This window comes from Anomaloglossus baeobatrachus, chromosome 2, assembly GCF_048569485.1.
Source record: "Anomaloglossus baeobatrachus isolate aAnoBae1 chromosome 2, aAnoBae1.hap1, whole genome shotgun sequence".
In the NCBI taxonomy this organism is placed as follows: Eukaryota; Metazoa; Chordata; class Amphibia; order Anura; family Aromobatidae; genus Anomaloglossus; species Anomaloglossus baeobatrachus.
In genome coordinates, this window is record NC_134354.1 from 527,715,957 (window position 1) to 527,732,083 (window position 16,127).

At 45.4% G+C, this 16,127-nt stretch overlaps 1 protein-coding gene across 1 annotated transcript in view; it reads right to left on the bottom strand.

The window, feature by feature from the left end:
• VWA3B (von Willebrand factor A domain containing 3B) overlaps positions 1 to 16,127 on the bottom strand; it is a 363,812-nt gene that overhangs the window by 200,075 nt on the left and 147,610 nt on the right. Inside the window, exons 18-19 of the mRNA XM_075336597.1 lie at positions 7,259 to 7,316; positions 6,964 to 7,120 (exon numbers count right to left, since the gene is read on the bottom strand). Coding sequence (XP_075192712.1) covers positions 6,964 to 7,120; positions 7,259 to 7,316 — 215 coding nt within the window. The remainder of the gene's footprint in view (positions 1 to 6,963; positions 7,121 to 7,258; positions 7,317 to 16,127) is intronic.

The window sequence follows — 16,127 nt, forward strand, 5'->3', positions numbered from 1 at the left end:
AAAATTGCTGTCATTTATTTTGTGTAAAGCAAATAAAATATAAAACGATGTATGGTAATGTCTATTTGTTTTTATTATTTTTGAAAATATGGAAAATAAATGTGCACAATAAGTAAAAAAATGAACCTACCTTTAATTGATTATTCTGTTTCATAAGAGAAAGTGATTTTAGAAAAGGTGAACATCATTATAAGGAATACTTTTGGCAATGGACAAATAGGTCCACCGCAATTAAACATTGTGGCGACAGTTTCACACTGCCCCTTAGTGGTGACAAAGGATAACTGCGTAACACTGAGAATGACTTTATGTTGTTATATTAAGTGATATGGTTTGGGTACCAAAAATGGCTGTGCCAATCTAATTCTAACTTATATATAATACTATAAAATTATTGGACATCTTCACTGTCTGCAATAGAGGTGAATTTATACTGGAGACTTACATATATACTGTACCTTATCATTTTACGTGATGTTTGAATACACCGGCAGGCATATTTATCAAAGGGGAATTTAGTTAGTCATTTTTGCTTTTGGTTGTGTTGCCTGTACTTATACCAAATTTCTTACAGCACGATGTTTGATAAATTTAACACATCTCAAGATATTAAACTTTTGTCTAGAAATTTTACTTCTCTTTTTATGCCACATTAATTTTGGAGTGTGTTTTCACATTTTTGGGTGACATTTTAAAGAAGTTACAAGTCATAAATATGGCTAACACTGAAAATATAACAGAGACTCAATTGTTTTGATGAGCTGAAAATGTAAAAAACTAATGTCTTGACAAAAAATGCATTAAAATGGTGAATATTAGTAAATGTGTCTAAAAAGTAAAAATTACATAAAATGCGCAAACAAAAGTTCAAAATAAATTTAGAAATTCTGTCCTTAGTGTATTTTATATACATATAGTCATACCTCTCAACCATCTAGGATCCACCCGGACTGTCCCGAATGTGGAAGCTGTCCTGGGAGGTCGGAAATATGTCCCACCTTCAGCTGTAGCTGTGTTCTTAGTACACAGATAAAGCTGAATACAATGGAGAAGCGGGATTGAAATGGATTTTGTCACCCTTTTGTGGTTTTTAGTTATTAATATGGGCATACAGATGGCATTGAGGTGAAATTAGCCATACCTGTATGCCTCCTGGATGATGCGTTGTTGAGTCTCCTGATATCACATTCGCATACTAAAGAGAAGAGGAAGAGAAATTGGGGATAATGAAGACTGGAGGCAGGATTATCTTCCTGGCAGTGCATAGCCCAGAAGATAGAAGATATAACAGAGGATTTTTCTAAAACAACCCCTCATCCAGGAGGCATACAGGTATGGTTACTCTATGCCATCTGTATGCTCAGAGGCTCTACAAAGTATTGACTTTAGGGGTTGAATAGTTATGAAAACTGAAGTTTTCAGTTATTTTGTCCTACTTGTTGCTTCACAATTTAATGAAAACCAACATGAACTGTTGCAAAACAAAAAAAAAAAAGTGTAAATTCAGGTTGTGAGGTAGCAAAACACGAAAAATAGCTGAATGTGTTCAAGTTGAGCTTGAGTGTGTATTAAAGCAGAGTGTGTATATATACACACACACACACATTCATATATACACACACATATGAACACATTACCAATTTTCTAAGTACATACATTTCTATAGGTGCTATTGACATGACGTTCTCACCAGAACCAGAGTTGTCGGTAACAACCCTTCCAATCCACACAGGCAAAGAAATCAAACCAGAAATGTCCATAAATTTAGTGATGTGTGATAATGAGAAATGACACAGGGAAAAGCTTACTGAAATCTATTTAATACTTTGACCAAAAGCCTTTGTTGGTGATGAAACTTCAAGATGCCTTCTGTATGGAGAAACTAGTTATATGCATTGCTTTTTTATTTTGGACGATTCTCCACACAAACACTCTTCAAATCCTGAAGGTTCCATGGGCTTCTTTTATAAACTGTGAGCTTTAGTTTGTTCCATAAATGTTCTATTCTATTCAGGTCAGGTGCTTGGCTGCTCCATTTTAGCAGCTTCATTTTCTTTCTCTGAAACTAATTGAGAGTTTCCTTGGCTGTGTGATTGGGATCATTGTCTTGCTAAAATGTCCACCCTTGTTTTATCTTCATCATCCCGGTAGAAGGCAACGGATTTTTATCAAGAATGTCTTGGTATATTTGTCCATTCAGCCTTCCCTCAATAATATGAAGTTTGGCAGTATAACAGACAGTCCAACTCACCGCAAGATTTCTGATGCTGCAGTCTGGAGCAAGGGAACATTTCTGCCAGAACATATGGTATGAAAGAATGAAAAGAGAGTCCAGCATCACGGGTGCAGTCTTCTTTATTCAGTAGAAAATTAAAATCACATTAAAACCATTGCTAAAATAGTTCATTGTGTGTATTATGGCATACAAAGAGTTCAAGTTTGGTTTCATCTGAACAGACTATATTCTCCCAAATTGTCCCTCCAGTGAGGAAGGAGACAAACTCTAGTGCCACCTATTGGAAGTAGCAATCCTAAAAGTCAAATGTGGCTTTTTAAACAAGCCTTTTCATAAGACTTAGGATTTATAGCCAGATCAGAATCCCAATTTGCAGACACGGTGTTTCGGAGTGATTGCCCCTCGTCAGTGCAAAGTGTGGGTATCTGATCTGATATATACTCCCAGTATTTCACAGGCTTTTCTAAATGTTGTTGAGCAAACTTTAAACGCGGTTTAAAATGCTTTTATTTAGCAAAGGTGTTTTGCGTGGTGAGCGTGCATACAGGCCTTGGAGGTTGAGTGCATTACTTATTGTTTTCTTTGAATCAATTATACATGATAAATCCAGGTATTTCTTTAGCGAGCACCTGGTTGTGTCCAGCCTATGGTGAAATAATGTTCTTTCAACTTCCGGATTATGGCCCCAACAGGGCTCACTGGAACCTTCAGTGATTTATAGAAATTATTCTGTAACCAATGCCGTCAGTATGTTTTGCAACAATAAGGTTGCGAAGATCTTGAGACAGCTCACTGGTTTTACCCATCATGAGATGTTTCTTGTGTGACACATTGGTAATAAGACACTTTTTTTTATAGGCCATCAGTTGAACCAGCTGATATTTTTCACTAAGGGGTACTTTGCACGCTGCGACATCGCAGGCCGATGCTGCGATGCCGAGCGCGATAGTACCCGCCCCCGTCGCAGCAGCGATATCCTTGTGATAGCTGCCGTAGCGAACATTATCGCTACGGCAGCTTCACATGCACTCACCTGCCCTGCGACCGTCGCTCTGGCCGGCGACCCGCCTCCTTGCTAAGGGGGCGGGTCGTATGGCGTCATAGCGACGTCACATGCCAGGCGGCCAATCGGAGCGGAGGGGCGGAGATGAGTGGGATGTAAACATCCCGCCCATCTCCTTCCTTCCGCATATTCTACGGAAGCCGCAGTGACGCCGGTAGGAGATGTTCCTCGCTCCTGCGGCTTCACACACAGCGATGTGTGCTGCCGCAGGAGCGAGGAACAACATCGGACCGTCGCGTCAGCGTAATCATGGATTACGCCGACGCTGCAGCGATGATACGATTACGACGCTTTTGCGCTCGTTAATCGTATCATCGAGCCTTTACACACTACGATGTCGCATGCGATGCTGGAAGTGCGTCACTTTTAATTTGACCCCACCGACATCGCAGTGTGCAAAGTACCCCTAAGTGGTAGGATTGCTTTCTAATTACTAATAGATTGCAGCTGGTGTCATGACATTCCATGGCTTGTTGCACCTCTCTTTGTTCATGTGTTCAATACTTTTTCCCTGTTTAATTTTTAGAATAAACATTTTTATTGATTTGTAAGCAAAATAATCGAACAGTGACAATAATATTACATGGGAAAATGGTACAATGGTACATTTAATTACATCAAACGAGGGTCATCCAAAAAAAACATGCACACTCCTTTAGTGACATCAGCAAAAGTCAATTTGAAGCTTAAACAAATATATCAAGGTGACCTACCCTTTTTTCTTTCCCCTTTTCATTTTCAACGCCTCTTTAATTTTTTTCATTATTGCACAACTTAATTTATGGACATTTATAGTTTTATTTCTTTACCTGTATGGCTTGGATGGATTGTTACCTATATATGGTGAGAAATTCATGTCAACAGCACCTTTAGAAATATATTTATTTAGAAAATTGGGGACATACTCAATACTTATTTCACCAGCTGTACATGTGGCGCCCCTGAGACTCCAGTCGCCACAGAGGTACTGCACCTCAGCCAGAGGTGTGGTATCCCATTCCCAGGTAAGGAGGAGGTCACAAATTGGTATACACACAAACACAGATACACTCTTATTTAGCAACACTCCATCAGACCAGGGTTATGGTGGCCTGCTGGGAGGTGGGGTTTAGTTAGTGTGAGCACATTGTAGAACGTTCGTCAGTCAGGAAATAGGCGCAGAGGAGTAAAGACCTGTGGTCTGGAGCTTGAGCAGCTTGGCCCAGGCACAGGAGTGATGGGGTCCTAGAACCCACAGAAAGTGCGACATACACCCGTGGCCTCGTTCCACAAATGGCATACCAGAGTGGAGAGACTTGGCCACAGTAGGGGACCGGCCCCTCAACTAGTGGAGAACTACAAGGCTCAACTAGCAAACCGGAGGCTGAGGTTACTGCCACATCCGCACAAAAATCTGCTGGAAGGTGACCATATAGTGCCAAGGGAGCTTCAAAAGCTTCTAGCCACCAGTCAGGGTCCGCGGACACTGGCTCAGAGCACTGTGTGTGTAAGCGTGGGACAGGCAGGAGAGATCAGCGCAGGAAGACGACCAGGAAAGGAACACAGAAGGGTACACCAGGTTGTGTCTCCAAACTATCCGGGATCAGCTGGGGCCTATCATAGCAGGACTCAGCACTCCGGAGGCGACATTTGACATGTAAACCAGGAACTTTCAACAGGGAGTAAAATCTTGAGACTGCATCCCTGTGTTACCCAGTTATTTGCTGCGCCTCTGGCCCTGCACCCCGCCTTTACATCTCCAACATTTATGAAGACTACTACTCTCAACAGCCCTGGGGCCCAGCTTTACCTGTGGAGAGTTATACCAACTTAGCTGCGTCACCACTGACCCCCCCAGGGAAATGAACAGCAGTGGTGGTATCACCTGTAAATAATCCCCACCACCATCCATTTAAAATGACACCGCCGGGGTCACGATACTGGGCCCTGTCGCCGTGACATCCTCTGAGCAGAACAGAGCCGTCCCGGTAACGAGTGCCCCCAGGCCCCAGTGCGGGCGTGTCATCTAATATATAAAGCTGAATGTGTGTGTGTATGTGTGTGTGTGTATGTCCGGGATTGGCATCCGCACCGTCGCAGCTACAGCCACAAAATTTTGCACACTCATACTTCTGGACCCCGAGAGCGTCATAGGCTATGTTTTGAGGGGAAGTTTTAACCCCGCTCTTTACAGTTATTCGCCAAAAAAACTGCCTCCATTAAAGCGAATGGAGCTGGGAGCCACAGTGCAGCCAGAACTTCAGAAGAATGCGCAGCCACACCCTTATATGGAATGTTGGCGTGTCACAATGCAGCCAGGGAAAGAGACAGACACAGACAGGGAAAGAGGCAGACACAGACAGGGAAAGAGGCAGACACAGACAGGGTAAGAAACAGACAGACAGGGTAAGAGACAGACACAAAGAGAGACACAAAGAGACAGACACAAAGAGACAGACACAAAGAGACAGACACAAAGAGACAGACACAGACAAAGAGACAGGCTGACAGGAAAAGAGACAGACAGGGAAAGAGAGGGAAAGAGAGAGACAGGTTAAGAGACAGATACAGACAGGTAAAGAGACAGACACAGACAAAGAGACAGAGAGACACGGAAACAGACAGACAGGGAAAGAGGTAAAGAGACAGACAGGGTAAGAGACAGACAAAGAGACAGACACAGGGAAAGAGACAGAGGGAAAGAGACAGGGAAAGAGAGGGAAAGAGACAGACAGGGAAAGAGAGGGAAAGAGACAGACAGGGAAAGAGACAAATAGGGAAAGTGACAGAGATAGACAGACAGGGAAAGAGATTGAGACAGATGGAGAAAGAGACAGAGACAGTCAGAGACAGACAGGGAAAGAGACAGACAAAGAGATAGAGAGAGAGACAGATATATACAGAGGGGGAGACAGACATAATTACATTTCTATCTATTTGTTTTGTGTTTTTTGTGTGCAGAATACATTTTTGTTAATACATTCTATTTTGTTAACAGCAGTTATTAACCCGGGCGAAGCCGGGTAGTACATCTAGTATATATATATCAGAGTTGAGTGTATTTGGTATTTGTGTATATAGTAGGACTGCTGAGTGTGTATATACACCACAGCACAGCTGAGTGTCTGTGTACATAGCAGAAGTGTATATATAGCAGAGCTGATTGTTTGTTGATGTAGCACAGCTGTGAATATATGTGTGTGTACTCACTCATATTGTTTGGTGGGGTCTATGTTGAGAGGTATGTATAATAATCACAATGGTGCTACAAAATAACTATGTATGAGGGATATTTGTAAGCTGAAAACAAGGGTAGAGTATACCTTTACTTTCTAAAGCTAAATGCAGGAGACTTTGTGGCTAATATGTCTGTGTCAGCTCCATTCATTTGAATGTGTCCTTCAGAAATTCATGTGCTTGCTACAGAATCAACCTCATCTAGATGTATAGACCAAATTATCACTAGTAGGCATAAGTAGCTTAGCTAGAAGCATGTTGGGCCTACTGCAAAATTACCATATGGCCCGATCCCTATTTAACTATTACAGGTATCTACGGTAATAATTTTGGTCTTCTCATATGACCCAAAGCATCTATTATCTGAAGTTACCTCCCTCAACATTGCTCTCTGCCAGTTGAAACTGAATATATTATATTCCAATTTACATTAAACAACAGTTCTTACCTCATCAAACACTTTAGAAACAATGTGTTTATGAAGAATTGGGATATATGTAGCTGAGTGTGGTACTGTTGTTGGCGCCAGGGCATCCATTATAGTAAGCCTCCTTGGAATTAGCCCATTGGTCCTTAGCCAGCGAGAGGAAGAAATGTCTAGAGAACTGAAATATTATTTGCATTAAATTTACTATACTATAAAACTTTGCACAAGAAGTTGAAATAACATAAATATATAAAGAAAAGATAAAAATAGGAAAAATGTTTAAAAAAAACACCATCTATATAAAGTGCACACCTACTTTTTAGGTAGTTTCTTCACTTTTCGTTGAATTTCACTGCCTTCTATAAGGTTCAAGTCTGCAGTGAAAATACAATGTTGGATTTGTATGTGAATTGTATCATATATATACAGTGACAGACATCTATCAAATTTGTGAGATAAAGCTACAAATATTATTTTATTACAAACAAAACCGTTCTTTATTATAAACAGGTCCCTTCATGAAATTGTAGAACTTATTTCTTTCTGGGAGCCGCCAGCTTTCAGTCATGAAGGTGTGCATGGAGCAACTAGAGTCACTGCTAATAGCACCTGTGAGCGGCGGCTGATAGTTTGCCCTGCCACCTTGATTGACAGCTCTGCTGTGCGTCCGTGCACAACAATTTTCCAACCAAAGTGCCCATGTCTGAAATCCATCAGATTCCAAGAAAAAACAATTTAATTTTCTCCAGGATGCTGCACTTTCAGTAAAGGCTGCTTTACACGCAGCGACATCGCTAGCGATGTCGCTGGTGAAAGCACCCACCCCCAACGGTTGTGCGTCATGGGCAAATCGCTGCCCATGGCGCACAACATTGCTAAGACCAGTCACACGGACTTACCTGCCTAGCGATGTCGCGTCACAGCGACGTCACACTGCAGCCGTCCAATAGAAGCGGAGGGGCGGAGAGAAGCCAAAAGAAAGTGACGCCCACCTCGTTGCCGGAGGACGCAGGTAAGGTGTTGTTCGTCGTTCCTGGGGTGTCACACGTAGTGATGTGTGCTGCCTCAGGAACGACAAACAACCTGCATCCTGCACCATCAACAATATTTGGGATTAGAAAACGTGTCAAAGATCAACGATAAGGGGAGTATTTTTGATCGTTAGCGGTCGTTCGTACGTTTCACATGCAATGACGTCGCTAACAAGGCCGGATGTGCGTCACAAATTCCGTGACCCCAACGACATCTCGTTAGCGATGTCGTTGCGTGTAAAGCCCCCTTAAGGCGCCCGGGCACAATTGTAGTACTATTTACCTGTAGATTAACTCTATATGGCAGGTGAAGAGTTTATTAAGGTAAAAGCTTCTACTTAAAGTATATATATATATATATATATATATATATATATATATATATATATATATACTAGCTGTAATAACTGCTGTTAACAAAATAGAATGTATTAACAAAAATGTATTCTGCACACAAAAACACAAAACAAATAGATATAAATGTAATTATTAAAAGGCAAAAACTAAGCTAATAGAAGCATTTCACAACATATATTTCAACACCACAGATATTCCACACATATTTAACTAAATTAGCCAAGTAATGTGCTCCGTCTGTCTCTTTCCAGATCTGTCTCTTTCCAGGTCTGTCTCTTTCCAGGTCTGCCTCTTTCCAGGTCTGCCTGTCTCTGTCTCTTTCTTTGTCTGTCTCTATCTCTCTGTTTCTTTCCCCATCTGTCTCTTTCCAGGTCTGTCTCTTTCCCAGGTCTGTCTCTTTACCCATCTGTCTCCCCGTCTCTTTGTCTGTGTCTTTTCCTGTCTGTCTCTTTCCCTGTCTGCCTGTCTTTGTCTGTCTCTATTTCTCTGTCTCTTTCCCCGTCTGTCTCTATCAAGGTCTGTGTCTTTCCCCATCTATCTTTGTCTGTCTCTCTGGCTGTCTCCTCCTTCCCTGTCTGCCTGTCTCTGTCCCTGTGTGCATGTCTGTCTGTCTCTTTCAAGGTCTGTCTCTTTCCAGGTCTGTCTCTTTCCAGGTCTGTCTCTGTCTTTTTCACTGTCTGTCTCTGTCTGTCTCTCTCTGTTTCTCTCTATCCGTCTTCCCCACCGACATCTTATTACCTCACATATAAGCTTCTTATACTATGAATGTCTTTTGTTCCTATAGCAACCACTCACAGCTCCTATTAATAACCTGTAGTTCCAGGCTCCATTTTCTTTAATGAAGGCATGTTTTTTGGAGAGTAACTGTAAAGCGCGGGGTTAAATTTTTCTGTCAAAACATAGTCTACGACGTTCACTGGGTCACATGAGGTGTCTTTGCAAAAATTTGTGATTGTAAATGCGACGGTGCGGATACACTTTTCGTTTCACTTTTTCCCCAATATGTAGATAGGGGCAAAATTGATTGGTAAATTGGAAAGTGCGGGGTTAAAATTTCACCTCACAACATAGCCTATGATGCTCTCGGGGTCCAGACGTGTGAGTGTGCAAAACTTTGTGATTGTAAATGCGACGGTGCGCATACACTTTTCGTTTCACTTTTTCCCCATTATGTAGATAGGGGCAAAATTGATTGGTAAATTGGAATGCGTGAGGTTAAAATTTCACCTCACAACATAGTCTATGACGCTCTCGGGGTCCAGACGTGTGAGTGTGCAAAATTTTGTGGCTGTAGCTGCGACGGTGCAGATGCCAATCCCGGACACACACACACACACACACACACACACACACACACACACACACATACATAAATACACACATTCAGCTTTATATATTATAGCTGTAGCACCCGGCGCTGACCGGGATAGTAACTGTCTCTCTGTTTCTCTCCCATTATCTGTCTGTCTCCCCTCTGTATATATCTCTCTCTCTCTCTTTGTCTGTCTGTCTCTTTCCCTGTCTGTCTCAATCTCTCTCCCTGTCTGTCTATCTCTGTCACTTTCCCTGTCTGTCTCTTTCCCTGTCTGTCTCTTTCCCTCTCTTTCCCTGTCTGTCTCTTTCCCTCTCTTTCCCTGTCTGTCTCTTTCCCTCTCTTTCCCTGTCTGTCTCTTTCCCTCTCTTTCCCTGTCTGTCTCTTTCCCTCTCTTTCCCTGTCTGTCTCTTTCCCTCTGTCTCTTTCCCTGTCTGTCTCAATCTCTCTCCCTGTCTATCTATCTCTGTCACTTTCCCTGTCTGTCTCTTTCCCTGTCTGTCTCTTTCCCTCTCTTTCCCTGTCTGTCTCTTTCCCTCTCTTTCCCTGTCTGTCTCTTTCCCTCTCTTTCCCTGTCTTTCTCTTTCCCTCTCTTTCCCTGTCTGTCTTTTTCCCTCTGTCTCTTTCCCTGTGTCTGTCTTTTTGTCTGTCTCTGTCAGTCTCTTACCGTGTCGGTCTGTTTCCCTCTTTCCCTGTGTCTGTCTCTGTCTCTTTGTCTGTGTTTGTCTCTTTACCTGTCTGTGTCTGTCTCTTAACCTGTCTCTCTCTTTCCCTCTCTTTCCGTGTCTGTCTCTTTCCCTGTCAGTCTGTCACTTTGTCTGTGTCTGTCTCTTTGTGTCTGTCTCTTACCCTGTCTATGTCTGTTTCTTACCCTGTCTGTCTCTTTCCCTGTCTGTCTCTTTCCCTGGCTGCATTGTGAAACGCCAACATTCCATTTAAGGGCGTGGCTGCGCATTCTTCTGAAGTTCTGGCTGTACTGTGGCTCTTAGCTCCATTTGCTTTAATGGAGGCAGGTTTTTTGGTGAATACCTGTAAAGCGCGAGGTTAAAATTTCCCCTCAAAACATAGCCTATGACGCTCTCGAGGTCCAGAAGTGTGAGTGAGCATAATCTTGTGGCTGTAGCTGCGACGGTGCAGATGCCAATCCCGGACATACACACACACACACACACACACACACACACACACACACACACACACACACATACATACAAACACACACACATTCAGCTTTATATATTAGATATATATATAATTTTTATATATATATATATATATATTTATAATTATTGGTGTTCAGTGTTATCAGAGGTTATCTTATTATTCAAGGACCATTGTAACAGAAATGATTTATAAAAAGAGGACTCATTAACGTAACCTCTATCCATAGACTGACTGTACATATACAGGTGCATCTCAATAAATTAAAATATCATCAAAAAGTTAATTTATTTTAGTAATTCAATACAAAAAGGGAAACACATTATATAGAATCATTACACACAGAGTGATCTATTTCAAGTGTACACTTGTGGTTAAAATGGTCCCTTAGTCTGGTTCAGTAGGCCTCACAATCATGGGAAAGACAGCTGACTTGACAGATGTCCAGAAGGCAGTCATTGACACACTCAACAAGGAGGGTAAGTCAAAAAAGGTCATTGCTAAAGAAGCTAGTGACACGTCCACACCGACACGCCCACACTAAGCTAGTGTCACACGTGTGTGGAGTTGGCTTTGGTACTAGATGTGTCCTCAGCCTCTGGTTTTACTAGCGGAGCACATTGGTTCTTCTCCTCTAGTCTAGGGACCAGTCCCCATTTTGCAGCCAAGTCCCTCCACTCCAATATGTCATACGTGGAACGAGGCCACGTGAGTATGGCGCACTTCCCGTGGGCTCTATGACTCTTTCTGTCCTGTGCCTGGGCCGAGCTACACCAGCTCCAGACCAAAGGTCTTTGCTCCTCCACTGCTCCTTCTCGACTCTCCTTCTACAGACTGCTCCCACTTACTTGACTCCACCACCGGGTTAGGTCGGATTAGGGGAAGGAAGATGGTATCACCAGTGGTGGCTATACATAGCTTTAATGGCACCAAGCCCTGACCCTGACCTGGTGGGGAGCTGATAATTGTGAGTGTTGTGTGTTTTGTGTGCATACCGGTGGATGACCTCTTCCTCATCCAGGATGGGGCATCACACGTCTGGCTGAGATGCAGTACCTCAGTGGTGGCTGAAGCCTCAGGGGCACCACACTAGCTGTTCACAGAGTGCTGTATCCCAGCATGTTAATGGAAAGTTGAGTGGAAGGAAAAAATGTGGTAGAAAAAGGTGCACAAGCAACTGGGATAACTGCAGCATTGATAGGATTGTTAAGAAAATGACATTCAAAAATTTGGGCTAGATTCTCAAGGAGTGGACTGCTGCTGGAGTCAGTGTTTCAAGAGCCACCACCCACAGAAGTATCCAGGACATGAGCTAGAAGTGTGGCATTCCTTGTGTCAAGCCACTCATGACCAATAGACAACACCTGAAGCGTCTTACCTGGACCAAGGGGAAAAAGAATTGGACTGTTGCTCAGTGGTCTAAGGCGTTGTGTTCAGATGAAAGTAAATTTTGCATTTCATTTGGAAATAAAGGGCACAGAGTCTGGAGGAAGAGTGTAGAGGCCACAATCCAAGCTGCTTGAGGTCTAGTGTGAAGTTTCCACAATCAGTGATGCTATGGGGGCCATGTCATCTGCTGGTGTAGGTCCACTGTGTTTTATCAAGACCAAAGTCAGCGCAGCCGTCTACCAGGAAATTTTAGAGCACTTCATGCTTCCCTCTGCCAGCAAGCTTTTTTGATATGGAAATTTCATTTTCCAGCAGGACTTGGCACCTGTCCACACTGCCAAAAGTACCAATACCTGGTTTAATAACTACAGTATCACTGTGCTTGAATGGCAAGCAAACTCACCTGACCTAAACCCCACAGAGAATCTATAGGGTATTGTCAAGAGGAAGATGAGAGACACAAGACCCAACAATGCAGTAGAGCTGAAGGCTGCTATCAAAGCAACCTGGGCTTCCATAACACACCAGCAGTGCCACAGGCTGATCGCCTCCATGCCACGCCACATTGATGCAGTAATTCATGCAAAAGGAGCCCCGACCAAGTATTGAGTGCATTTTCTGTACAGACTTTTCAGTAGGCACCAACATTTCTGAGTTTAAAATAATTTTTTCAGTTGGTCTTATATAATATTCTAATTTTCTGAGATAGTGATTTCTGGGTTTTCATTGGCTGTAAGCCATAATCTTCAACATTAACAGAAATAAACACTTGAAATAGATCACTCTGTTTGTAATGACTCTATATAATATATGAGTTTCCCCTTTTGTATTGAATTACTGAAATAAATTCACTTTTTGATGATATTCTAATTTATTGAGATGCACCTGTAGATGTCATGGAGGGGGGTCCATCGCTCTTCACTCATCTTTAGGCCTGATTCACACATCAGTGTTTAAACACATACGTGAAAAAAGGTACCGGTGTCATTAGTGTTTTGGATCAGTGTGTCATCAGTGTCCGTTTTTACCATCAGTGTTTTTCACAAATAAATAAATATGCTACAAAGCTTCTCCTATACTTTGCAATGTTAAACATGGACAGTACATGGAGGGTACTGGCCCTTTCATTCATGTTGCTGGGAAAAGAATGGACATGCCTCCATGTGTTTTGCATGGACACATGGACTTGTGATTAGCACCATAGATTATAATGAGTACATGTGTCCGTGAAAAAAACAAATACAACACATATGTGCAACATGGATGTGTGATTGAGGAATCAAGCAGTCTACATGTGATAAATAATCTTCTGACAGGCAGTGAAATCCTTGACCAGTCAGACATATCCAGTGGTGGCCAATTTTAGCTTATCGCTGTGGTGGCTAATCCTTGATGAGACAAGCTCTTTATAATAGAAAGTTCACAAGACATCATTCTAATTGATACTGCAGAGGATGACTTCATAAATATCTTCCTCTTTATCATGCATAGGCAGCACCGTGCTCAGTTTAGCTGCACATAATATATCCTAAATAAATATAAATAAACTAGAAGGTGGCCTGATTCTACGCATCGGGTATTCTAGAATTTACGTATTGTGTAGTTCATGTATGATTTTTGTTATATATATAGATGTTGTTGTGTGTAGTTACCAAGTGTTTGTGTAGGGGCTGTACATGTTCTGGGTGTTGTCTGGGTGTGGCGGGGGGTGAGAGCGGTGTTGTATGTGTGTTGCGTGTGTTGCGTTGTTTGTGGAGCGCTGTGTGTCTGTAGCGTTGTGTGTGTGTGTGTGTTGCGCGGTTTGTGTGGGTGTGGTGTGTTTTGGGGGGAGGTATGTTTTGTGCAATATGTGTGTTGTGCGGTATGTGCGTATATTTATGTATGCCGCGGTGTTTGTGTGTTGGGTGTTGTGTGTGTGCAGCGTTGTCTGTGTGTGTGGGTGTCTGTGTAGGGCGGTGTTTGTGGTTCCCAGTGTGTGTGTGGTGTGTTGTGTGTGTGTGTGTGTGTGTGTTGGGGGAGGTGTGCACCTCCCATCGTGCTCCATCCCCCATCGTGCTCCATCCACCATGCTGCGCACTCCCAAACGTGCTCCATCCGCCATGTTGCGCACTCCCAAACATGCTCCATCCGCCATGCTGCGCACTCTCAAACGTGGTCCATCCGCCATGCTGCGCACCTCCAAACGTGCTCCATCCGCCATGCTGCGCACTCCCAAAACGTGCTCCATCCGCCATGCTGCGCACTCCCAAACATGCTCCATCCGCCATGCTGCGCACTCCCAAACGTGCTCCATCCGCCATGCTGCGCAGTCCCAAACGTGCTCCATCCGCCATGCTGCGCACTCCCAAGCGTGCTCCATCCCCCATGCTGCGCACTCCCCATCGTGCCCCATCCCCCATGCTGCGCACCCCCCATCGTACTCCATCCCCCATGCTGCACCAGCATCAGCCTCTCTGCCCCCAGCATCAGCCTCTCTCCTCCCAGCACCAGCCTCTCTCCTCCCAGCATCAGCCTCTCTCCTCCCAGCATCAGCCTCTCTCCTCCCAGCATCAGCCTCTCTGTCCCCAGCATCAGCCTCTCTCCTCCCAGCCTCAGCCTCCCCCAGCATCAGCCTCCCTTCTCTCAGCCTCCCAGCCTCCCTCCTCCCAGCCTCCCCCAGCATCAGCCTCTCTCCTCCCAGCCTCCCCCTCCCAGCCTCCCCCAGCATCAGCCTCCCCCAGCATCAGCCTCTCTCCTTTCAGCCTCCCCCAGCATCAGCCTCCCCCAGCATCAGCCTCTCTCCTCCCAGCCTCCCTCCTCCCAGCCTTCCCCAGGATCAGCCTCTCTCCTCCCAGCCTCCCTCTTCCCAGCCTTCCCCAGCATCAGCCTCCACCTCCCAGCCTCCCTCAGCAACAGCCTCCCCCAGCATCAGCCTCTCTCCTTCCAGCCTCCCCCAGCATCAGCCTCCCCCAGCATCAGCCTCCCCCTCCCAGCCTCCCCCAGCATCAGCCTCCCCCAGCATCAGCCTCTCTCCTTCCAGCCTCCCCCAGCATCAGCCTCCCCCAGCATCAGCCTCCGCCTCCCAGCCTCCCCCAGCATCAGCCTCCGCCTCCCACAGCATCAGCCTCTCTCCTCCCAGCCTCCCCCAGCATCAGCCTCTCTCCTCACAGCCTCCTCCAGCATCAGCCTCTCTCCTCCCAGCCTCCCCTAGCATCAGCCTCCCCTCCCAGCCTCCCCCAGCATCAGCCTCCCCCAGCATCAGCCTCTCTACTTCCAGCCTCCCCCAGCATCAGCCTCCCCCAGCATCAGCCTCTCTCCTCCCAGCCTCCCTCCTCCCAGCCTTCCCCAGGATCAGCCTCTCTCCTCCCAGCCTCCCTCTTCCCAGCCTTCCCCAGCATCAGCCTCCACCTCCCAGCCTCCCTCAGCAACAGCCTCCCCCAGCATCAGCCTCTCTCCTTCCAGCCTCCCCCAGCATCAGCCTCCCCCTCCCAGCCTCCCCCAGCATCAGCCTCCCCCAGCATCAGCCTCTCTCCTTCCAGCCTCCCCCAGCATCAGCCTCCCCCAGCATCAGCCTCCGCCTCCCAGCCTCCCCCAGCATCAGCCTCCGCCTCCCAGCCTCCCCCAGCATCAGCCTCTCTCCTCCCAGCCTCCTCCAGCATCAGCCTCTCTCCTCCCAGCCTCCCCTAGCATCACCCTCCCCCTCCCAGCCTCCCCCAGCATCAGCCTCCCCCAGCATCAGCCTCTCTACTTCCAGCCTCCCCCAGCATCAGCCTCCCCCAGCATCAGCCTCTCTCCTCCCAGCCTCCCCCAGCATCAGCCTCCCCCTCCCAGCCTCCCCCAGCATCAGCCTCCCCCAGCATCAGCCTCTCTCCTCCCAGCCTCCTCCAGCATCAGCCTCTCTCCTCCCAGCCTCCCCTAGCATCAGCCGCCCCTTCCCAGCCTCCCCCAGCATCAGC